The following is a 25,703-nucleotide window of genomic DNA, read 5'->3' on the forward strand; positions in this document are numbered from 1 at the left end:
TAAGCAACAAAAGCAAAAATTAATAAATGGGACTATATCAAACTGAAAAACTTGTGCACAGCAAAAGAAACTATCAACAAAATGAAAAAAATCTATGATAGGGAGAAAATATTTGCAAACCATATATTTAGTAAGGGATCAATATACAAAATACATAAAGAACTCATACAATTCGGTAACAGAACAACAACAACAACAAAATCCGATTAAATAATGGACAGAGGACCTGAATAGACATTTTTCCAAAGAAGACATACAGATGGCCAACAGGTACATGAAAAGATGCTCAAGATCACTAATCATCAGAGAAATGCAAACCAAAACCACAATGAGATATCACCTTATACCTGGCTATCATCAAAAAGGCAAGAGATAACAAGCATTGGTGAGGATGTAGAGAAAAGGGAACCCATGTGCACTGTTGGTGGGAATATAAATTGGTACAGCAATTGCAGAAAACAGTATGGAGGTTCCACAAAAAATTACAAATAGAACCACCATCAGCAATCCCACTTCTGGAATATATCTAAAGGAAATGAAAACAAGATATCAAGGAGATATCTGCACCCCCATGTTTGTTGCAGCATTATTCACAATAGCCAAGATAAGGAAACATCCTAAGTGTCCATTTATGAATGAATGGATAAAGAATGTGGGAGATTGAGATAGATAAAATGGACTACACTTCAGCCATGAGAAAGAAGGAAATCCTGCAATTTGCAACAACATGGATGGACTTTGAAGGCATTATGCTAAGTGAAATAAGTCAGACAGTCAGACAGAGATAGACAAATACTATAAGATATCACTTATATGTGAAATCTAAAACAACTAAACTCATAGAAACAGAGTATTAAGGTAGTTACCAGGGGATGGGGGATGGAGGAAATGAGGAGATATTGGTCAAAGGGTACAAATTTCCAGTGAGAAGATTTAAAATTTCTGGGGATCTAATGCACAGCATTGTGATTATAGTAATAATAATGTATTACATACTTGAAAGTTGTTAAGAAAGTAAATCTTAAGTGTTCTCACCACACAAAAGTAATGGTAATTATGTGACGTGATGGAGATATTAGTTAATACTATGGTGGTAATCATTTTGAAGTATTAAGTGTACAAATATTAAGGGTACAAATCAACACGTTGTACATCTTAAACAGTGTTATATGTCAATTATATCTCAATAAGGCTGGAAAAAAGAGACTAGTGTATATACAAGGTCTGCTTAAGATATCTCAGTAGATCACAAAATAAGCATTATGAAGTCTTGGAATGAGAAGACTGTGGGATAGTTTAGGGGAAAGTAAAACAGTGACAACACTAAAGTAGATTTAGCATACAGAGGATTCACAACAGTGCTCTTAATGGAATGAGCTATTTCCGTCCTGTTCTTTTAGTCAGTAGAGCACAGTTATAGTCAGGGTATTGCAGTCAGACAGACCTGAGTTTATATCCTGGCTTTACTTTGTAACCTTGACCAAATTACTTAATATCTCTATGCCTTAGTTTTCTCACTATATAACAGAGATAAATAAGGGTGCCTACCTTGTTGGGTGGTTAAAAGGATTAAATGAAATAATGTGTTGCAACGTCTGACCCAATAAATGCTAACTCTTGTTACTTAAGGAATGTCTAGAGTTTCAGGCAAAATATCGAAGATTTGGGCTTCCCTAGTGGCACAGTGGTTAAGAATCCGCCTGCCAATGCAGGGGACACGGGTTTGAGCCCTGGTCCCGGAAGATCCCATGTGCTGTGGAGCAACTAAGCCCATGCACCACAACTACTGAGCCTGCCCTCTAGAGCCCGCATGCCACAACTACTGAAGCCCCCGTGCCCCGCAACAAGAGAATCCACTGCAATGAGAAGCCAGCGCACCACAACGAAGAGTAGCCCCTGCTCACCGTAACTAGAGAGAGCTTGCGTACAGCAATGAAGACCCAACGCAGCCAAAAAAAAAAAAAAAATCGAAGACTTGGTGAGTGTAAACATATACTAAAGACAATATACAACCCATTCAAGCCAATCTAGATTTTATTCAAATAGGAATATAAATTATAAATTTTATTAAGTATTTATAAATTATTATTATTATTTTGCTAATCTCAAACTGTATTTCCTTAATAAATAAAATTTGGTCATTGGGCAAAATGTTAGTGGAAAATATGATTGCTTTGTTAAGAGTTAGTTTAGGAGTTCTCACACAGCATTAACAGCAGTTACTCAGTTTTCTTCCCTTTACCATGTCTAGCTTAGAAACCTTAAACACGGTACCTGCTAAATGCCTTGCCTGTGGCAGGTACTCAATACAGCAGAACGGAACTGATTTTCAAGCAGCCCACCTGAACAGTGCTGTTTGAAATTTCTTTTACAAGTGACAAAGAATTTAATTTTACATTTTGAGACAAGACCCAATAGCATGGTGGTTAAGAACATGGGTCTTGAAGACATAGAGATCTACATGTGAATCCTGACTTTGTGCAAGTGACCCAAGGCAAGTTAATCTTTCTAAGCTTCTTTCTTTGTTTATCAAATTTAATAAGGAAAGGGATGCACTTAGTACAGTGCTTGGCACATGGGAAGCATTCGTTTAACAAGTGATTTATACCAAAGTTCAGATAAAGCAGCTTGAGAAAGATCAGTGCACTTGGACTTATGGAAAGTGCTTCAAATTTTGGTGTAAAAGCCAACGCACATAGTTTTCTCTCACAAAAGGGAAAACACCTCAATATCAGCCCTAAAGACTCCATAGCAACTTACACATATTTTTAACCATATGGATCTTTTCTTCTGGTATAAACTAAACTATATTTAGCACATATAAAACTTTCATGTTGAAAGTACTTTACAAGTAAGCATAAACTTTTTGAGAGGACATAAAAATTATAGAAAATAAGTACACTTATGAAAATGCATTTAAAATTTATGTAATAATTAAAATGAAAATCTATTTACTGTGAGCAAAATTGTAATGTTCCTAAATTAACTGATTTTGTATTCTGCTGTAACCTAAACTTGGCTGATGCATCTCTGTTCTGTGATGTGACACAGCTTCCTGAAGAAAATAAAAATTCTAAGACAAAACATTAAATTATTTGAAAATTCATATATCATATTCATATAATATATTCATATATCAGAGAAATTTGGTATTGTGGTATTTTATTAAGGAAGGTAGATAAAAATATAGTGAGCTATGGAAATTTTTATGAAATGATCATAAATTCAAAAATAGCAATTCACCAAATGATAATTTTCAAATAATTAAAAAATATAGTTTATGAACCTATTTAGAAACATACCTCAGCATTCTATGTAAAGCATGAGTAATCATAATTTTCAAAATAATCATATTTTTTTACCTTAAGTTTTCTTCACTGGTAGGAAATTAAAATGATGACAAGAAAAATTTATTATATCATAATAGATTCTTTTATCTTTTGAATAAAATTAGGAATCTTCAAATACTCTTTTATTATATATATTCTTATAGGAACAACATTAGAGGAACTTTAAAAATCAGCTGTAGTTAATGTTATGCTTCCATAACCAATTATAATATAGAATTTTATAATTAGTATCTCATAATAGGGCCATATTGGCATTGGCTGACTAAAATATTACAATTTTAAACTTCAAATTTTCATTAATAAAAATTTCAACAAGTGTTCAACACTTCTTTTTACTTAATAATGCTTCAGCTCTGGAAGATACAATGGGTTAAAAATTAGACTTTTCTGTTTATATATATATATATATATATATATATATATATATATATATATATATATATAGTTCCACCCAATAATTTATGTGATTAAAAAACTGAAAGTCTTGGGCTTCCCTGGTGGCACAGTGGTTGAGAATCTGCCTGCTAATGCAGGGGACACGGGTTCGAGCCCTGGTCTGGGAGGATCCCACATGCCGCGGAGCAACTAGGCCCGTGAGCCACAGCTACTGAGCCTGAGCGTCTGGAGCCTGTGCGCCGCAACAAGAGAGGCCACAATAGTGAGAAGCCCATGCACCACGATGAAGAGTGGCCCCTGCTTACCACAACTAGGGAAAGCCCTCGCACAGAAACGAAGACACAACACAGCAAAAATAAATTAATTAATTAATAAACTCCTACCCCCAACATCTTCAAAAAAAAAAAAACTGAAAGTCTTATTGGTAATATTTCTGACTTACATTTCCAATATCTTTAATAATTTAAATAACAGGAAAGAACACACTTCTATTACTATACTTAGAGAAAAAGAAATGCATAAGAGAAATGTGTAGTGGAGAATTTCACAACATTTATTTTCTGATTTATTTTCAAATTTGTAATTAAGTTTAACCAAATAGAAAAGTTAGAAAATTAAAGATATCAATACTGGAGAGGGTGTGGAGAAAAGAGAACCCTCTTGCACTGTTGGTGGGAATGTAGATTGATACAGCCACCATGGAGAACAGTATGGAGGTTCCTTAAAAAAACTAAAAATAGAATGACCATGTGACTGAGCAATCCCACTACTGGGCATATACCCTGAGAAAACCATAATTCAAAAAGACACATGCACCCCAATGTTCATTGCAGCACTATTTACAATAGCCAGGTCATGGAAGCAACCTAAATGCCCATCGACAGACAAATGGATAAAGAAGATGTGGTACATATATACAATGGAATATTACTCAGCCATAAAAAGGAACAAAATTGGGTCATTTGTAGAGATGTGGATGGATCTAGAGACTGTCATACAGAGTGAAGTAAGTCAGAAAGAGAAAAACAAATATCGTATATTAACGCATATATGTGGAACCTAGAAAAATGGTACAGATGAACCGGTTTGCAGGGCAGAAATAGAGACACAGATGTAGAGAACAAACGTATGGACACCAAGGGGGGAAAGTGGTGGGTGGTGGTGGTGGTGGTGGTGGGATGAATTGGTCTGGGATTGACATGTATACACTAATATGTATAAAACAGATAACTAATAAGAAACTGCTGCATAAAAATGAACAAATAAAATTCAAAAAAAAAGAAAGAAAATTAAAGATATCAAAAGGTTTAAGTTAAGCCAAACAGAAATTTAAAAAATCACTAACCAAAAGCATGCACTGCTCCTCTATGCCTGCTGGAGCTCTTGCTTGTTTTAATCACACGGACAGCATTTTCTTTGAACTGCAGCTCACAAAAATTTTCAAGAAATTTTGCCATTTCTTCTGTAACTGTATCCAGGTAAGTTTCTTTAATGAATTTCACTGTTGAAGATGGAGCTAAAATTTCACGTAGTGTGTTAAAATCCTCTTTTATCATTGAGTATAACTTAAGCATTGTAACTTGGTATCCATCAGCCATTATGTCTAAATTTGCTTCTCTGCTGTAAGAAGGAAAACAGTTCTGCAGAAGTTTAGTCAACAGTTTATTCTGTATGTTTTGGTACTTGATTGTAACTTCTGATTCTGGATAAAGAAATAAGAGTTGTTGTATGCATTGTTTTTTCAACAATATTTTTTGCTGTGAATTGTTTATTTCATTGTGGGTTTGTAATTTGCTCACTAAGAAGCGTCGAAGATGTAGTCTTATATCATCCCATATAGACTTTACATCCATAGAGGAATGATCTTCAACAGAATGAAGAGAAGTACTAGAGAGGAAATGGAAAGATGTTCCACTTAGAATGGATGGGAAGGAAACACTGCTGTGGCAGGAGAGGTCCCAGAGTAAATCCAATACCATTTCTTCTTGATTTTGTTCATTCTTCAACAAATCTTGCTAATAAAAGTAAATTATAATGTTAGAAATGTGATTAACTACAAGAGTAGCAAGAAAAAATGATTTCTACAATCATACAGAATTTCATAATAATTCATTTCAATTTAGAATCAATACTATGATGTTTTCAAAAAAAAACTTATTTTTGCATTTGAAAGTTAATCTATTCAGACATTTTAGAATATTATCTTTATGGTCTGTTAAATTTTGTAAAGCCCAGGTGATGAACTAATTTTTCAATTAGATTTCTCAACACATAGTTTTTAGCCCTCGTTGTTATCCATTCCTGATATAACCTGAGCTGTATGGAAGCTTTAGCTTAAAAATTCTAAATAAAAATCTATAGTAAAATATCGACTGAAATGTACTCCTAAGACGAAATAAATTTAAGATCATGCCCCTAATTATTACCTAGTAGATAATTTTCATGCCTGAATGAGTATACTTATTATTATAAATTCCCAAATGAACATAGAGAACAGAGACCTTTAAACATAGTATGTGCCTAGGGGTTACTAATAGCTGCCATCCTGAGAAATAAAAGTTAATACATTTAAAGACTTTAACTTTCATTTAAATTCCTTTTTGAGAGTCATGTTAAGAAAGATTTTACTTTGGAAAGTAATCTGAGAATATTTCAGTTCTCTCCAAAGAAATAACTAACTCAAAATGGGAAAAAATACTCTCAGAATTGTTCCTCAAAACATAAGAAAAATTTTTGTATATTCTCTGTGTCAACTGACAGAAACAATAGTAGATGTAATTAGGAATAGAAAAAAGACAAAAACTTACTTAGTTTTTGGACTTTGAATTACATGCACAAATTCTCCTTACATGCTGACTCTCCTAATTATGTCTATTTCAGGTAGTACTGAAATTAGCTTATATCCTCTAAGTAGCAACAAGCTGATTATTTAAAAAAAAACCTAAAAATGGAAGCAAGGTTCAAGCAGTATAAAATCAAGCCAGCTTGGAAATTACCTATTGACAAAGGTATTATGTGTGACTCAGAAAAATGAACAACTCCTAGACAAATTCCAGGGCTCTCTCTCTCAGTCATTCTAAGCATTGTGATCTCTAATTTAATGTTCTGTCTGTAATAAATAATAATGTCTAATATCTATGTAGTAGTTTATTATATAAAAAGCACTTTTTGATACAGTCTCTGACTTCTTCATAATGAAAACTCTGTGACATAGATACTTATAACTTCAATTTACAGATAAGGACACTAAAGTGCAGAGTGTTTAAGTTACTTGCCAAATGTCACACACAATAAAGCACAGAACCAAGAATGGATTCCTGGTTTCATTCTCCTCATCCATGTTCTTTCTAGTACACTCTAGAGAACCAAAGAGTGAACTGACTTTTCTGAAGCTCTACTTCCTCTCTTCCTTTTTATTTAGTTCTTTTGATACTTCTGGAAAATAAATGTCCTTAGAGTCCAGAACTCCAGCATTATGGTAAATTCTATAGAGCAAACTGGTCATATTAGTGCCTCAGACTTGGGTTTCTTTAAATCAGTCAATAACTGTAAATATTTGATCAAGCAAACATTTAAAGAATGATAGATTTAAAACATGTGGACATGTATTAAGTATGATTGCTTAAATTTTGAAAATGACTTCATACAACTGCCATAATGAGAAGCTCTGTTTCTTATTTAGTTAGATAATTAATAAATAAAAATTTTCTATGGAAAAAAAAATAAATGTATGAAAAAAATTCTGTCAAGATTGACACTTTCAGCATGTAAAAACTTGACAAGGTCGTTTTAATCTGGATCTGTTTTAATAATGTGGTTCTTTTCTCAAAATAACATGATCAATTATGTTAAAACACCTAGGTCTGGAAGAGGCCTATCAGTCTAATGAATTTGAGCAAGACTAAGGCGGCCTTTGCCCTGCAGTGAATAGAGAATGACTTATGTGTGACAGATTAAAAGATAATTAAAAGCTTTTGCTTTTAATTAAATGAGAAAGCATTATTATATCAATATTAATGAAATTCATTACACACGGCTCTTAATAGAAATTAAAGGAATAACTATATCCATATTTATTCTTCAAGGCTCCACCTTCAAGAGATAATGGGTGAGAGGATTTTCTTAAAAGAATAAGCCTTCAGGGCACATAATCTTCCTTTCTCTTTCTTTTATTACTTTCTAAACATTTAAGAGACATCTGCAATAATAACAATAGCCAAAAATTATTTTCATCTGATTCTGACATCCTAAGCCATCTACAACCTTAAGATATTTTCCACATCTGCCTTAGTCAATGTTTGATGCTTACACAAAAACAGTGCCTTTCTTCCCTAAATTAAATTAAAACCGTAGCTACAGAAATCCTGTTTTCTAACAATTGTGCTGTTTCTCTAGTTCTTGGAAGCTAGCTACCCTTGTAGATACAGGTGTAATAAAATAAGTATTTCTTATTGAATGCTACAAAAACCTCTCTAACATAGAGAGTGGTCAGTATCCAAGAATGACCAATGTAATAATTCTCCATCAATTAACAGTGTCCTATAAATTGCTGCCTTGATTGAAAAGAACTGGATATGCCTGCAGGTTGGGGATGAAGGGAATAATGGACAAGGCTACTTAATAGATACAACTGATGATGATCTTATTGTGCTTAGTAATGAGCACAAGAAAATGAGTAGTTGTGAAGGGACACAAAATGTAATAGATACCAACTTTTCTGATAGATAATTGTGGTACATTTCAGTACATTTTGTGGTGTTGATATGGTATACATCAAACCACAAATCCCTCAGGAATTATAATGTTTAATGTCCATTTATGTAAAACCTCATTTTATTATAAAAATCATAGTGAAAAATAAAAACACATAGCTCACTGGATTCCACTGAGGATATAGAAACAAAACACAAATCCTAACCCCTAGATATGGTGGGCTAATATGGTCAATGGAATAAATATTTACATATAGAAATTGAATGAAATGTATTCCATGTTCACCCACCCCACTCCACTGTTAAAACAAAGGTTCTATTTCTTTTTTTTTTTTACCAGTGCTTTGAGAAATTTTATCATATCTCCATGGGGAATGGATGGTGACTTGGATGAATTATAATTATAATTATTTAGCCATTCAAAACAGTCAGTTGTTGTTCGTAGCTGCACATCTGGACACTGTTTGTTAACTTCAGACTGTATTTCTTTAATGCAGTGTTCTATGCTATAAAAAAGAAAAGAAAAAATTATTTTGGTAGGAAGTAGGTAATGGCTCTGTCTCATAATATCACAGATCCTGAAATGTTTATATGCAGTACCCGGTGGCATACAATTTACAAAATTATAAAACATTCATATATGAAAATAGTAACAAAGAAACTATATTTTCATTCATAATTGAAAACTGAAAGCTCAAATTTTCTGGTCGTTTCATTTCAAACGCAATAGAGGAAACATATCTAGCTACTCAAAGATGAATTAAAAATTCCTTTGTGTTAAATAAAAAATCAAGTATAGATGCAACGAAATAATGATCCTCTTGATAAGCAAGCAGTGGACGGAAGACAGAGATAAAATATTCTTGATGACCGAAATCAGAAACATACACTATATACTAATACATGAATGACTATATAAATTATGGAAAACCTCAATCAGTGCAATATTAAGAAATCACAAAAGTTACAAAGAACTTATAATTTTTAAAGTTGTAAAAGATACATGCTATATATACACTGTTACTACAGCTAAGTACCTTTTCCTGCCATCAAACTCTACTCCAAAAAAAAAAAAACCCAAAACATGCTAAAGATTGCATGTTAAAAAAAAAGACTGGAAGGAAATGAAACAAAAGGTTAATAGCAATTATCCCTGGGTGATGAAATTTGGTGTTTTTTACTTTTCTTTATTTTCTAAATTTTTTGAAGGCATAAGATGAAACTCTTCATTTACAAATAAATAAATAAACAGAGAAAACATGCCCAACTGCATCTTCCAATATATATATGTTTAAAAAATTCCGTTAAAAGTATCCTTAGCTCTGAAACTAAAAAGATGTACTATTTTATTTTAATTTTCATTTAAAAATCTGTGCATTAATTATCATAAATCTTTGTGGAGTAAACTGGTGACCTTAAGCATAATGTCATCTGTGGAGCCACAAGGATATGACATATTACTACCACCTGATGGCAGCATATCTAAACTGCAAGAAAGCTTTATAAACAGGAAAATTATTTTGAAGCTGAATCCCTTCACCCCAAACTGACAAGTTATGCATTTGCCTCTTAATAGTATTAAGAAACATCTGTTACTAAAAAGGTTACTACTGTTTTGAAAATATCATTGCTATTAATTATTGATTCCATGTGATAGAAACACGGAGGCTTTGGAAACCAAGCTCTGATGATTAAAATTGATGTCATATGAAATTCTCTTCTTCGAAATTCGTATAAGGTATTGGTTCCATATAAAACATACACTGTAAAACTTTTAAGGAAAATTTTTCAGGAGACTTCTGAGCGTGAGCGAATTCAAACTAAATTACCTTGAAAAAAATACATTCTGAGAATCAAAGAGCCTTTTCATGAAAACAAAGAACTTGCAAGAAAAACAATACCTCCTTAGGCCACAGGCCACTCAGTTTCCTGATGAGACAGTCTTACTCAGGAATACCAGTTCTAAGTCTGACACAAGATTGGCATATATTTTCTTAATTTACGTAAGCACTTCTATGGGCTGAGAAACACGATGCCCAAAGCACATACCTTGACTCTAGGGACTGGTTATCAAAGGTTTTTATTATAGCATCCTCCTGTGTCTCACTCAGTCAAACCTAATAGATTACAGCAATGTGAACTGGAAAGGCTCAGCCGTTAGTTTACCTAAATCTATTTCAATCAAGACTCAGCTTTTAGGCTAATCTCTAACATGTGAATCTGGGTAGAGGCCAATAACTACAACTTATAAATAGAGTAAAGCCTTCAGAGAGCTAGATATTTTAGTAATTTGTCCAAACACTGATACAGGGATTGAGCAGTTGCATCTCAGAGGACCTCCCTCATTGATACAAACTAAGACAGTTGAGCTGGCTTTTAAATCATTTTGGAACAAGTTTTAAAATGACAGAATTCACCTGTACCTGATGTTGTTTTTATGTGGCTAAATATCTTGTCATTCTGCCATTCACCACTGTCTATACATCTTGCTTTAAAAGTCTGAAGTCTAGAGATTTATCGCTTGATTATTATTCAAAGTGAATACTTTCAAAATTTAAGATGAATATCAATTTGGCAATTTATCTTCTTTAACTGAGGTCAAAATTAATTTAAAAATTAATTTTCAACATCGAAAAGGTAACATATTATTTTCATATATGTGTAGTAACATTGCTGATGGAGATGGTGATCTTGGGTGGGAGGAGGTCTATATATATCCTCAGACTTAAATGATGCAAGATCTTGATCTAGCTTTTCAGAAATAACATGATACTTCTCTTTATTCTGGTTTAAGTGTTTTCTGTTTTACTGTAAGTTGCTTCTAATTTTCTTTAAAAACATGGTCAGTCATAAAAATATAACCAAGGTTATTCAGCAAATAGAAATCCAGTTAGCACATTCATTAACCAAAAATGTCAAAAGTCTAATGTAGATGTAGAATCTCTGCCCTAAACAGTTTAAATTCCCAAATTTACACCATTAGTTGGCTTAGCAAGGACTTCCTAAAAGCATATTCTTAAGTTTAGTTGTAATATTAAAACCACCGAAAATATCCTAAATTTCCATCAATAGGAGAAGTTATATTCATTCAGTGAAACAGTATTTCATTTTATTTTCATTTTTGAATTTTAATTTATTTTTACAGTAATACAGTATTTCATTTCATTTTATTTTCATTTTTGAATTTTAATTTATTTTTTTATACTGCAGGTTCTTATTAGTCATCAATTTTATACACATCAGTGTATACATGTCAATCCCAATAGCCCAATTCAGCACACCACCATCCCCACCCCTCCCGCGGCTTTCCCCCCCTGGTGTCCATACGTCTGTTCTCTACATCTGTGTCTCAACTTCTGCCCTGCAAACCAGTTCATCTGTACCATTCTTCTAGGTTCCACATACATGCGTTAATATACGATATTTGTTTTTCTCTTTCTGACTTACTTCACTCTGTATGAGAGTCTCAAGATCCATCCATGTCTCAACAAATGACTCAATTTTGTTCCTTTTTATGGCTGAGTAATATTCCATTGTTTATATGTACCACAACTTCTTTATCCATTCGTCTGTCGATGGACATTTAGGTTCTTTCCATGACCTGGCTATTGTAAATAGTGCTGCAATGAACATTGGGGTGCATGTGTCTTTTTGAATTATGGTTTTCTCAGGGTATATGCCCAGTAGTGGGATTGCTGGATCATATGGTAATTCTATTTTTAGTTTTTTAAGCGACCTCCATACTGTTCTGCATAGTGGCTGTATCAATTTACATTCCCACCAACAGTGCAAGAGGGTTCCCTTTTCTCCACACCCTCTCCAGCATTTGTTATTTGTAGATTTTCTGATGATGTCCATTCTAACTGGTGTGAGGTGATACCTCATTGTAGTTTTGATTTTCATTTCTCTAATAATTAGTGATGTTGAGCAGCTTTTCATGTGCTTCTTGGCCATCTGTATGTCTTCTTACGAGAAATGTCTATTTAGGTCTTCTGCCCATTTTTGGATTGGATTGTTTGTTTAATATTCAGCTGCATGAGCTGTTTATATATTTTGGAGATTAATCCTTTGTCCATTGATTCATTTGCAAATATTTTCTCCCATTCTCAGGGTTGTCTTTTCGTCTTCTTTATGGTTTCCTTTTCTGTGCAAAAGCTTTGAAGTTTCATTAGGCCCCATTTGTTTATTTTTGTTTTTATTTCCATTACTCTAGGAGGTGGATCAAAAGAGATCTTGCTGTGATTTATGTCAAAGAGTGTTCTTCCTATGCTTTCCACTAAGAGTTTTATAGTGTCCGGTCTTACATTTAGGTCTTTAATCCATCCTGAGTTTATTTTTGTGTATGGTGTTAGGGAGTGTTCTGATTTCATTCTTTTACATGTAGCTGTCCAGTTTTCCCAGCACCACTTATTGAAGACACTGTCTTTTCTCCATTGTATATCTTTGCCTCCTTTGTGATAGATTAGTTGACCATAGGTGCGTGGTTTATCGCTGGGCTTTCTATCTTGTTCCATTGATCTATGTTTCTGTTTTTCTGCCAGTACCATATTGTCTTGATTACTGTAGCTTTGGAGTATAGTCTGAAGTCAGGGAGTCTGATTCCTCCAGCTCCGTTTTCCCTCAAGACTGCTTTGGCTATTCGGGGTCTTCTGTGTCTCCATACAAATTTTAAGATTTTTTGTTCTAGTTCCGTAAAAAATGCCATTGGTAATTTGATAGGGATTGCATTGAATGTGTAGATTGCTTTGGGTAGCATAGTCATTTTCACAATATTGATTCTTCCAATCCAAGAATATGGTATACCTCTCCATCTGTTGGTATCATCTTTAATTTCTTTCATCAGTGTCTTATAGTTATCTGCATACAGGTCTTTTGACTCCCTAGGTAGGTTTATTCCTAGGTATTTTATTCTTTTCCTTGCAATGGTAAATGGGAATGTTTCCATAATTTCTCTTTCAGATTTTTCATCAGTAGTATATAGGAATGAAAGAGATTTCTGTGTATTAATTTTGTATCCTGTAACTTTACCAAATTCATTGATTAGCTCTAGTCGTTTTTTGGTGGCATCTTTAGGATTCTCTATGTATAGTATCATGTCATTGCATACAGTGACAGTTTTACTTCTTCTTTTCCAATTTGTATTCCTTTTATTGCTTTTTCTTCTCTGATTGCATGGCTAGGACTTCCAAAACTATATTGAATAACAGTGGTGAGAGTGGACATGCTTGTCCTGTTCCTGATCTTAGAGGAAATGCTTTCAGTTTTTCACCATTGAGAAGGATGTTTGCTGTGGGTTTGTTGTATATGGCCTTTATTATGTTGAGGTAGGTTCCCTCTATGCCCACTTTCTGGAGAGTTTTTATCATAAATGGGTGTTGAATTTTGTCAAAAGCTTTTTCTGCATCTATTAAGATGATCATATGGTTTTTATTCTTCAATTTGTTAATACGGTGTATCACATTAATTGATTTGCATGTACTGAAGAATCCTTCATCCCTGGGATAAATCCCACTTGATCATGGTGTATGATCCTTTTAATGTGCTGTTGGATTCTGTTTGCTAGTATTTTGTTGAGGATTTTTGCATCTATATTCATCAGTGATATTGGTCTGTAATTTTCTTTTTTTGTAGTACCTTTGTCTGGTTTTGGTATCAGGGTGATGGTGGCCTCATAGAATGAGTTTGGGAGTGTTCCTTCCTCTGCAATTTTTTGGAAGAGTTTGAGAAGGATGGGTGTTACCTCTTCTCTAAATGTTTGATAGAATTCATGTGTGAAGCCATCTGGTCCTGGACTTTTGTTTGTTGGAAGATTTTTAATCACAGTTTCAATTTCATTACTTGTGATTGGTCTGTTCATATTTTCTATTTCTTCCTGGTTCAGTCCTGGAAAGTGATACCTTTCTAAGAATTTATCCATTTCTTCCAGGTGGTCCATTTTATTGGCATAGAGTTGCTTGTAGTAGTCTCTTAGGATGCTTTGTATTTCCGTGGTGTCTGTTGTAACTTCTCCTTTTTCATTTCTAATTTTATTGATTTGAGTCCTCTCCCTCTTTTTTTTTTTTTTTCCGGTACGCGGGCCTCTCACTGTTGTGGCCTCTCCCATTGCGGAGCATAGGCTCCGGATGCGCAGGCTCAGCAGCCATGGCTCAGGGGCCTAGGTGCTCCACGGCATGTGGGATCTTCCCGGACCGGGGCACGAACCTGTGTCCCCTGCATTGGCAGGCGGACTCTCAACTGCTGAGCCACCAGGGAAGACACCTCCCTCTTTTTCTTGATGAGTCTGGCTAATGGTTTATCAATTTTGTTTACCTTCTCAAAGAACCAGCTTTTAGTTTTATTGATCTTTGCTATTGTTTTCTTTGTTTCTATTTCATTTATTTCTGCTCTGATCTTTATGATTTCTTTCCTTCTGCTAACTTTCGGTATTGTTTGTTCTTCTTTCTCTATTTCCTTTAGGTGTAAGGTTAGATTACTTGAGATTTTTCTTGTTTCTTGACGTAGGCTTGTATAGCTATAAGATTCCCTCTTAGAACTGCTTTTGGTGCATCCCACAGGTTTTGGATCGTCGTGTTTTCATTGACATTTATCTCTAGGTATTTTTTGATTTCCTCTTCAATTTCTTCAGTGATCTCTTGGTTATTTAGTAACGTATTGTTTAGCCTCCATGTGTTTGTGTTTTTTACGTTCTTTTCCCTGTAATTCATCTCTAATCTCATAGCGTTGTGGTCAGAAAAGATGCTTGATATGCTTTCAATTTTCTTAAATTTACTGAGGCTTGATTTGTGACCCAAGATGTGATCTATCCTGGAGAATGTTCCATGTGCACTTGAGAAGAAAGTGTAATCTGCTTTTTTTGGATGGAATGTCCTATAAATATCAATTAAATCTATCTGGTCTATTGTGTCATTTAAAGCTTGTGTTTCCTTATTTATTTTCATTTTGGATGATCTGTCCATTGGTGTAAAATCCCCCACTATTATTGTGTTACTGTGGATTTCCTCTTTTATAGCTGTTAGAAGTTGCCTTATGTATTGAAGTGCTCCTATATTGGGTCCATATATATTTACAATTGTTCTATCTTCTTCTTGGATTGATCCCTTGATCACTATGCAGTGTCCTTCCTTGTCTTTTCTAACATTCTTTATTTTAAAGTCTATTTTATCTGATATGAGTATTGCTACTCCAGCTTTCTTTTGATTTCCATTTGCAAGGAATATCTTTTTCCATCCCCTCACTTTCAGTCTGTATGTATCCCTAGTTCTGAAGTGGGTCTCTTGTAGACAGCACATATATGGGTTTTGTTTTTGTATGGATTCAGCAAGCCTGTGTCTTTTGGTTGGAGCATTTAATCCATTCACGTTTAAGGTAATTATCGATATGTATGTTCCTATGACTATTTTCTTAGTTGTTTTGGGTTTGTTTTTGTAGGTCCTTTTCTTCTCTTGTGTTTCCCACTTAGAGAAGTTCCTTTAGCATTTGTTGTATAGCTGGCTTGGTGGTACTGAATTCTCTTAGCTTTTGCTTGTCTGTAAAGCTTTTGATTTCTCCATCAAACCTGAATGAGATCCTTGCCGGGTAGAGTAATCTTGGTTGTAGGTTCTTCCCTTTCATCACTTTAAGTATGTTGAGCCACTCCCTTGTGGCTTGTAGAATTTCTGATGAGAAATCAGCTGTTAACCTTATGGGAGTTCCCTTGTATGTTATTTGTCATTTTTCCCTTGCTGCTTTCAATAATTTTTCTTTGTCTTTAATTTTTGCCAGTTTGATTACTGTGTGTCTCGGCGTGTTTCTCCCTGGGTTTATCCTGTATGGGACTCGCTGTGCTTCCTGGACTTGGGTGGCTACTTCCTTTCCCATGTTAGGGAAGTTTTCAACTATAATCTCTTCAAATATTTTCTCTGGTCCTTTCTCTCTCTCTTCTCCTTTTGGGACCCCTATAATGCGAATGTTGTTGCATTTAATGTTGTCCCAGAGGTCTCTTAGGCTGTCTTCATTTCTTTTCATTCTTTTTTCTTTATTCTGTTCCGCAGCAGTGAATTTCACCATTCTGTCCTCCAGGTCACTTATCCATTCTTCTGCCTTGCCTTTGTTATTCTGCTATTGATTCCTTCTAGTGTATTTTTCATTTCAGTTATTGTATTGTTCATCCCTGTTTGTTTGTTAATTCTTCTAGGTCTTTGTTAAACATTTCTTGCATCTTCTCGATCTTTGCCTCCATTCTTTTTCCCAGGAACTGGATCATGTTCACTATCATTATTCTGAATTCTTTTTCTGGAAGGTTGCCTATCTCCACTTCATTTAGTTGTTTTTCTGGGGTTTTATCTTGTTCCTTCATCTGGTACATAGCCCTCTGCCTTTTCGTCTTGTCTATCTTTTTGTGAATGTGATTTTTGTTCCACAGGCTGCAGGATTGTAGTTCTTCTTGCTTCTGCTGTCTGCCCTCTGGTGGATGAGGCTATCTAAGAGGCTTGTGTAAGTTCCCTGATGGGAGGGACTGGTGGTGGGTAGAGCTGACTGTTGCTCTGGTGGGCAGAGCTCAGTAAAACTTTAAGCCGCTTGACTGTTAATGGATGGGGCTGGGTTCCCTCCCTGTTGGTTGTTTGGCCTGAGGCAACCCAACACTGGAGCCTACCTGGGCTCTTTGGGGCTAATGACAGATTCTGGGAGGGTTCACACCAAGGAGTACTTCCCAGAACTTCTGCTGCCAGTGTCCTTGTCCCCATGGTGCGCCACAGCCACCCCCCGCCTCTGTAGGAGACCCTCCAACGCTAGCAGGTAGGTCTGGTTAAGTCTCCCCTGGGGTCACTGCTCCTTCCCCTTGGTACCGATGCACACACTACTTTGTGTGTGCCGTCCAAGAGTGGAGTCTCTGTTTCCCCCAGTCCTGTCCAAGTCCTGCAATCAAATCCCACTAGGCTCCAAAGTCTGATTCTCTAGGAATTCATCCTCCCGTTGCTGGACCCCCAGGTTGGGAAGCCTGATGTGGGGCTCAGAACCTTCACTCCAGTGGGTGGACTTCTGTGGTATAAGTGTTCTCCAGTCTGTTAGTCACCCACCCAGCAGTTATGGGATTTGATTTTACTGTGATTGCGCCCCTCCTACCATCTCATTGTGGTTTCTCCTTTGTCTTTGGATGTAGGGTATCTCTTTTGGAGAGTTCCAGTGTCTTCCTGTCGATCATTGTCCAGCAGCTAGTTGTGATTCTGGTGTTGTCACAAGAGGGAGTGAGAGCACGTCCTTCTACTCTGCCATCTTTCTTTCTCTACTCTAATACAGTATTCTAAATCAACTATACTTTAATAATAAATACGTACTTACATACATACATTAGAAAAAAAAAAAAGAAATGTGCTGGAATGAGCAACATCACCAAATGCAGGGTGGGGTGGAAGTGGGATGAGACTGGGGAGATGCACATAGTGAGTTTCAGCACTAGTGGTAATGTTTTATTCCTTATACTGGATGGTGGGCACATGAACGTTTATCATAGTACTCTTTATGCCTTTTCATATGTCTCAACACTTCTTAGTAAATTTGAACCCCAACGTGCTTTAATTATAATGACTGAATTATCCAAGTTAATGGTGTGTGCAAGTGGATGCATTACCAAGAGGCTGTGTATAAATCAATTTATAAACCATTTTTAAGATGCAACATGCAGTATGCTTTTTAAAAGGATATCTGTGGTAATTTTCTCATTCAACTTTCAATCCTAGGTTCTTTGAGTGTGCAAATTACTTACTGAATGAAGGCATATTTGATAAACATTAACTGAATACTGAATATGTGGTAGGCACTGTGATATATACTAAGGGCCTAAACATGAATAAGACATGGTCCCATCCCTAAAGGAATTCTTTCTAGCGAGAGAGATAAGCCTGTAAATGGATAACTACATTACAGTAAGACTTGATAAGAGGTGTGTGTATGATGTGCTAAGTGAGTACAATAGAGTACAACAGGAGGGAGCTGTTCAATGTGCCTCTGGGAGGTGTAGAAAAGGCTTCTCCCTGTAGAAAAGGAGATTATATGCAAGGATATTGATGCTTTAAGAAAACTAATGAAATCATTGTGCTTAGAAGTCCCTGATCCCTGACCCCTGATAATTCACTGCTGATCATCTGATCTCACTGCCATGTCACTTTAAAATGATCAATATATTTATCTGGATGATAAAAAATATGAATTTATTATTTTGGTCACAACTAAATTTATGCATATATGTATGTGTGTATGTATATATGCACTATCTTACTCCAAAAGGACAGAGATGTCCTATAACTAAACAGACAGCACTAATCAACAACAGCACAAGAGATGATTAATATTGGGCTGGTGTAGTTGAGGACAGCAAGAGGAACTGAGAAAAAGAGAATAATTATGACATAAAATCTTGGCACTTAAGCTGACTGTAAAAACTCTTTCAAGATTGAAAACACATAGTCTTTATTATTCCATCACAGAAAAGTTCAAAGAGAAAAAAATGTATGTTCTACTGGTAAAAAATTATTAGAACTTCTTTGATGTAAAGGTTGTAGAGAACATATAGGTTTGCTTTCATAGGTTAGACTTTTTATTCTTATTTTTTTAGATCAAGGTAGAGGTGTCAAAAATGGCAGAGATTAAAGACTATTTCTACAGTGTGGGAAATGTAAACATTAAAATTTTTTTTTTAAGATTTTACACTTTTGGTGCTCTTGTTTATACTTTTCACCAACATAAATTCAGTCTAAGGAAAAGGCTTTTTCAATTCTATCATATGTTTAAAAACACCAAGAAATAGTTGTGAGGTAAATAAGAGTTTTTTTGTTTTTAGATAAGTCTAGCTCATCTAAAGAGATTATTAAAATTCCTTGGAATTAACAGTAATTATTAGGGAAGAGGGCTGATGTATAAAAACCAGTATGTAATTAAAAAGTAAGTCAGCCATGAAATAAAAACTTATTTTCCTGAGACAAAGATATTTCTCGATAATATTTTTTAAAAGGCTGAGAAAAGGGTTTATAAAACAAGTACTTTAATGAAAGTGTAGTAAGAAATTAGATATTTTGCTGAACTATTTTCGATTTCAGAGACGTTTTGGTTATTTCAAAAAGTTTTAACTACACTTTCAGGAAAAAAACATCGTTGTCCCCAAACCCTGTTAACAACACTCTCATTAAGTCTTTCTCAAATGAATCTTCCCCTTTCCATTCCTACTGTGAAAGACAGGGCTCAGGATCTTATCATCTCTCATGTGGACTACAGAAATAGCTTCCCAAGATTCCCATCTATTGTCAACCTTCCTTTTGTTCGGAGTTATTCTCTGAGGAAGACAGTATGAAAGGAAACCTTAGAGTTAGGACCCTCCACTATTTGTTGCTTTACATCACCAATCCTTACCACAAAAGTTTACAGAGGCTCTAGAATGGTCCAGATTGCTTCAGGAAAGTTCAGACCCTGTATAGGGCTGTGCCAATCTAAAAAATCTGAAGTGCTCCCCAAAGAGTCAACCAATTGTGAAATACTCCCCAACTTCCAGTCAATGACGGGTAGTCCTGGCAGTACTGTAGTGAGCCTGGCATCATATCCCAAGGCACAGTTTTCATTCTTAAATTTACATCTGACTTCGGACCCCTTTCCCTAGACTATAGTGATGATGGGAGCTCCATGGAAGTGGCACAGGGCTGTGTTAACAACATAAAGAACATTTCCCGGAAATGTTCTATAGGGGTATTAGGACATGGCAGTTTAATACCCATGACAAGCAAGGGTAAGTTAACGTGCTTTCTTTTTTATCTATGGAGGCTTGCCTAGCTTCCGTATTCAGCACAGTTACTAAAGTCAGAATGTGGCTTATCCCAATGAAACCACAAAAGTTGAAATCAGGAGAAATGCAGGGAATCTGCACCAGCGTTTACTCTGTGATGATTTCCTTGATTCTCTTCCTGAGAAAGAGATTTAAAAAAAAAGAAGAGAGAGGGAGAACATACATAATAATGAAAATCAAAAAAATAATAATAATAATGAAAATCAGAAGAGATCTGGGAACACATCTGATTTACATCTTTATCTCCACTGCCTCGATAAATTCAATCACTAAGCCAGACAACAGAGTTGACTGCAAGTTACAAACTGAGGGTTTTAATAGTACATATGGTCACATTGTGAGGAGGCAGGACATACAGCATAGTTTCATATACTGCCGATAGGAGAGAAGACAGCTGCAGCACTTCTGTGGAACAATTTTATAACAGCTAACTGTACAACTTCTAAGAAACCATCACATAAACTTTCCTAAGGAAGGAAGGACACACATATGCATGTGTGTGTGCAGTAATAGCAGAAAGACTGCAAATAATGTAAATGCTCATCAAGAGGGAATTGGCTTGTTCTATGGAGAGATTTTAAAAATACATTAAGTTAAAAAAATCTAATTGCAGCATATACACAAATTCCCATTTGTGTAAAAAGGGGAATATATTCTTGGGTACACACATCTATATGTAGAGAACATTTCTGGATAGTTATACAGTAATTCACTAATATAGGGTACTTCTGAAGACCAAGACTAGGAGAGTCAGAAGAGTAAGAAAACTTTTCCTCATCTCTGCCCTTCCATACTCAACTTTTCCTTATATCTGCCTTTCTCTACCGTCTGAAATTTTTCCTGAGTATGTATTACTTTTATAATGTAAAATAGTTAATGGAAAAGAAAGCTATCACATTCTACTCATCTAACTTCACACTAGCTGAAGCTAAAGCAAACACAATAGATGTCTAACAAACACATTTATTGATCATCCTCTAGCCTACTTTCTGCCAGGGCTGTTTTAGGTAATGAGAATATAATGAAGAACAGCTGGTCTTTAAAGCACAAATAAAGGAAATAAGAATACCATTTTGCAGGCCCCCAACTCAGCTCCATCCCAAGTTCCATAAAAAGGTATTCTTAGTCATGATTCTAGAATAAAGATTGTGATTAGCAAATGCCGTGGTGTTAGTGACCCTTTTAAGACAAGGTGTTGACTCTGTTAAATCCTTGACAAGACTCTTCCAGGGAAAGCTGTCAGGGTTGGGTTAGATCTCGAGGCATCAATCATCTACAGGAAAGATGAGCCAGCCACAGCAGTCACATCTTACCAGGGCTCAGTCCCCTTTTAGTGTTTCCTCCTCTGTTCTTGACCTCACAGCTGGGCTATCTTTACCTGGCACCTCTGGTTGGTATCTCAGGGGTGGGGGGCTTACTTTCCCCTGGACCATTAACTCTGACCCTCAATGGGGAGTAGTGGCCTGACTATTGCTGGCTCAATCTCCTCATGAGGTCTAGATTCTTAGTACAATATTATTCATACTTTTGTTATTAAAACAGTTTATAAATAGGAAGACACTTACTTCCCTTTCCTTATTTCCCATGAAAAGATAATGACAATAATATTCCTTAGGAATATCCCAAACAATAATTCTTTATTGTCTTATGCCTATTTGGCCAAAAGTAGATAAAGCTAACACACATAAAAATAAAAGTTATACTTTTAAAACCTGTCAAACACTTAAAATGTATGCATTACCTGAAAGAATCTCTTAACAATCATCTAGTGGACTACTGATCCCACATTTTGTGCTACTTATCTCAGCGTCCTAAAGCGTCTAATGAAAGCATCGAGGGCACACAATACAGGACTGTGGAGAAAGAAGTTGGAGCACCATACATTATTTGAATGGAGCTAATGGTGACAGAAAATGATGAGGAGGAAGTGGTCCAATATGCCACCTTGAAACAGAGAGCATGTTAAATTTATAGAAACCATGTATCCAATATTCTGTCACAATATAAAGTTAATGCCTTCCCTACCACCCGGACACCACCTCTCCTGGATCAAGACAAACAATATGATCCATGGTAGCACTTCTTGTTCTTTCTTTAGATTAAAAAAAAAAAAAAAAAAAAAAAGTAGAAATCCTGCCCAGTGCCAGCAAAACTTACATCCTGGAGTACACACAAAGATTGTCTATAATTAAGAAACAGATAGGCAAAAGAAACTCTTAATGATGCAATTATAGCTATCCAACTGACCGTTAAGAGGAGAAAAATCATTCATGCCATATTGTAAGCCCAAGAGAACTTCTAGACCTCAATACTGTGTTAAACTAATAATAAGTTCCATTCAGCTCAAAAAAGATTTCAGTGCTACATGTGGTTTTTAGTTACTGAATTGAGTCTGTGGATACAACATTCATAGTATTCCTCTTTGGCAGGTTATTTATCCTCCTGCTACCAATGTTGATATGTGTTAAAATTAAATGATTCACCATCACTGATTTCCACTATCAGACCTAAGAGTCACCTAGCTCTGACTTGAATGGAAATGAGGATGTAAAAGTGAAAATGGTCGGAGAGAATGACAGCCTCTCTTGAAGGGCAGGTAGAAGGTTCAGTGACCTCTGGGCACTCTAGTCCATTCTGGTGAATCACTGCTTTGGGAAGCAAAAGACCCTGTGGCTCATAAAATCTGATGATATTAAGAAGAGGGAAGGAATTCACACTTAGAATTCAGGGTCACTGCTAGAAATACAACTTTAAAAATTCAAGGGTAAGGAAAAATACCATATTTAAAAATGAATTACTAATTTTTTTTCTTTAAAAGTATTAGGAAAAGCCATATCATACAGATGTTCATTACTTATTCAATGTACACCACTGAGAGATAAATAGAACTGTTAGAATACAAAAATGCCAAGGGTAATTCAACTACTGCAATGTAAGTGTGGCATAACTGATTCACCATGACATACAATTTTCTAAAAGCTATTCTGTTAGAAGGCAATAAATGAGTGCAGAAATGATTTACACTCTTCTGAAACATGGTTATTATTCAGTATTTTATTTTTAAAAATATATACACCCTATAATGTTATGTTTATTCTCTAGAGTATAATAAAAACATAATTGAATTTGATGAAAAATAGACTTGATTCTAAATGTAGCATACAGCACATACAGCTCTCCCTTATTTTATCCCCCGTGAAGATCAATGGTCACTTGAGGTGGTTTTGCTCTAGGTTTGTTTTAATATATGGGCAATAAAATATTTTTAATTTAAAAATTATATCCTTATATTCCATGTCATATTTTCTTTTTAATACTAACATCTGAATTTTGACCTAAATAACAATTTATGAATGCAAAGTACAGTATTTTAATCATTGTTTTACTTCTCAATATGATTTCTTATTGACCAGGTAGGACAGGAAATTAACTGTAGATGGTTTAGCAAATAAAAATGAAGCAGTCTATAACAAAAGCATCAGAGCTCAGTGACTTGTTTCTTTGTATGTTTGTTTTATCTTTTTTTTTTTTTTTTTTTGGCCATGCCCTGCGGCATGTGGGATCTTAGTTCCCTGACCAGGGATTGAACCCATCCCTCCTGCAGTGGAAGCACAGAGTCTTAACCACTGGACTGCCAGGGAAGTCCCTCAGTGACTTGTTTTGATGGCGCCTCAAGGCCATTATGAACAAAGAAGGTTACTTTTTAGAAAATATTTAAAATTTGTTTTAATATAACCACCTCTCTCTATATATGTATAACTGAATCACTTTGCTGTACATCTGAAACTAACACAACGTTGTAAATCAACTATACTTCAATTAAAAAGAATTTTTTAGTATCAGTGAAAAAAATAACCATCTTTAGAATATAGATAAGTGACTTGTTAATCTATTCAAGCTAACACTCTTTTCATTTATAAGTTCCTTTGGGTTAGAAACTGTTTCATGAAATATATAAATATATAATATATATAAATTAAATAAATACATAATTACTCTGAAGTTTAATATAGTGATTTTATATTTACATATACAATATAAATTATAATATACACTATAGTGTGGTTAAGTCTCATATATATGCTATTTTTTAAAAAGACACACACACACGTAGACATATAAATTAAGGGCAGATACAAATCAAAAATAAGAGGCTTAATTCTCCCTGTTGAAAATAAGGGAAAAGGTTTCCCTCGTTTCCTATTTCTTAAAGTATTTAACTTAGAAACTTGCAAATGTAAGGACTTTTTGATCTCTTTAAAATGTATCCCTTGGAAGACTAGATAGACATTTTGTCAGCTTTCTCAGCCAGGACTGTCTTTCTCAAGAACCTGGGAATCATCTTTTCAAAATACAAACACCAAAGGAGATAGCCCCCCTATACCCCTGTTCCTGTGAAGAGTAGGAGCCTAACTTCAAAGGGTGCCTTGATCCAATTTGCAACACTGCTTCTTGTCATAAAGATATAAGAAGTTTGCTTCTCCTCAGGATGAAGCCAACTAGCTAACACAGGTGTTCTTTAATCATGGTAAAGTTAGGATGAACCATGTGTGAAAAAATGGGCTGTGAAATCCTCTATTTGAGGGTTAGTTATGAGACAGTAAGGAAGGGGGCAGGGCACAACCACTAAAAGAATGATACAACCATTAAGAAAAACAGGATACCACAAAAACCAGTTAGAACCTACTAGGCCCAAGATGGCAGAAGATTCGAGTTCTGGTAGACCTTGAGCCTCATTATACACTCATTGTAATACATTAGCATACACTAAATGATATACCCACAGGTGCCTTAACAGTTCTGAGGCCAACCATAAAAGGCCAAAAAGTGGGCGGTAGCCCAATTCCTGGAAATATCCACCCCTTCCCCAAAATACCTGTAATAATCTTCCCACTGATTAGCCTATGAAACTATCCAGCCCATAAAAACTAACCACCGCATATTTTGGGGCTGCTCTCGCCTCCTGAGAGGGCCCACACTCTGTCTATGGAGTGTGTATCTCTCTAAATAAACCTGCTTTCACTTTACTATGGCTAACTCTTGAAGTCTTTCCTGCGTGAAGCCAAGGATCCTCACTTGACGGTTTGTCTCAGGGACTTGGGACTCACCGGAGACCTGGGACATGACCATCCTCTCGCGTCCCATTTTCTCCTATAAGTTATTGTCGATCTTGAAAACATGTATGTAATGGGTGTACCTACTAGACTATATAAAGGGCTGTGCGTGGTTCCTTTCTGTCTTTGCAATCTCTTAGCAGATCGCCTGGGATGCTTATTACAGTTTGGTTTAATGCCTATTGAATAACAGAAGTGTTTTCTTTCTCTTTTGCTTCTGTGGAGAGGATTTCGGGGATGGGAGAAGATTTTGTTTTTAATTATAATTCCGCAACAATGTGCTACCTTTTGGTTTTTTGTTTGTTTTCTGTTTTTTTAAATT

The 25,703-nt window shown here is 35.3% G+C and overlaps 1 protein-coding gene across 2 annotated transcripts in view; it reads right to left on the reverse strand.

Moving 5' to 3' along the window:
- KIAA0825 (KIAA0825 ortholog) overlaps positions 1 to 25,703 on the reverse strand; it is a 412,907-nt gene that overhangs the window by 320,948 nt on the left and 66,256 nt on the right. For both annotated transcript variants that reach the window (XR_016392453.1, XM_089908366.1), the window contains exons 5-6: positions 8,796 to 8,964; positions 5,092 to 5,761 (exon numbers count right to left, since the gene is read on the reverse strand). Coding sequence is in view for 1 of the 2 variants with exons in the window: in XM_089908366.1 (XP_089764492.1) it covers positions 5,092 to 5,761; positions 8,796 to 8,964 (839 nt within the window). In the remaining variant the exon portion in view is untranslated. The remainder of the gene's footprint in view (positions 1 to 5,091; positions 5,762 to 8,795; positions 8,965 to 25,703) is intronic.

The sequence above is a fragment of the Delphinapterus leucas genome, chromosome 3 (assembly GCF_059928025.1).
Source record: "Delphinapterus leucas isolate spDelLeu-1000000601 "Yukka" chromosome 3, BTC_Dleu_Yukka2, whole genome shotgun sequence".
Taxonomy (NCBI): Eukaryota; Metazoa; Chordata; class Mammalia; order Artiodactyla; family Monodontidae; genus Delphinapterus; species Delphinapterus leucas.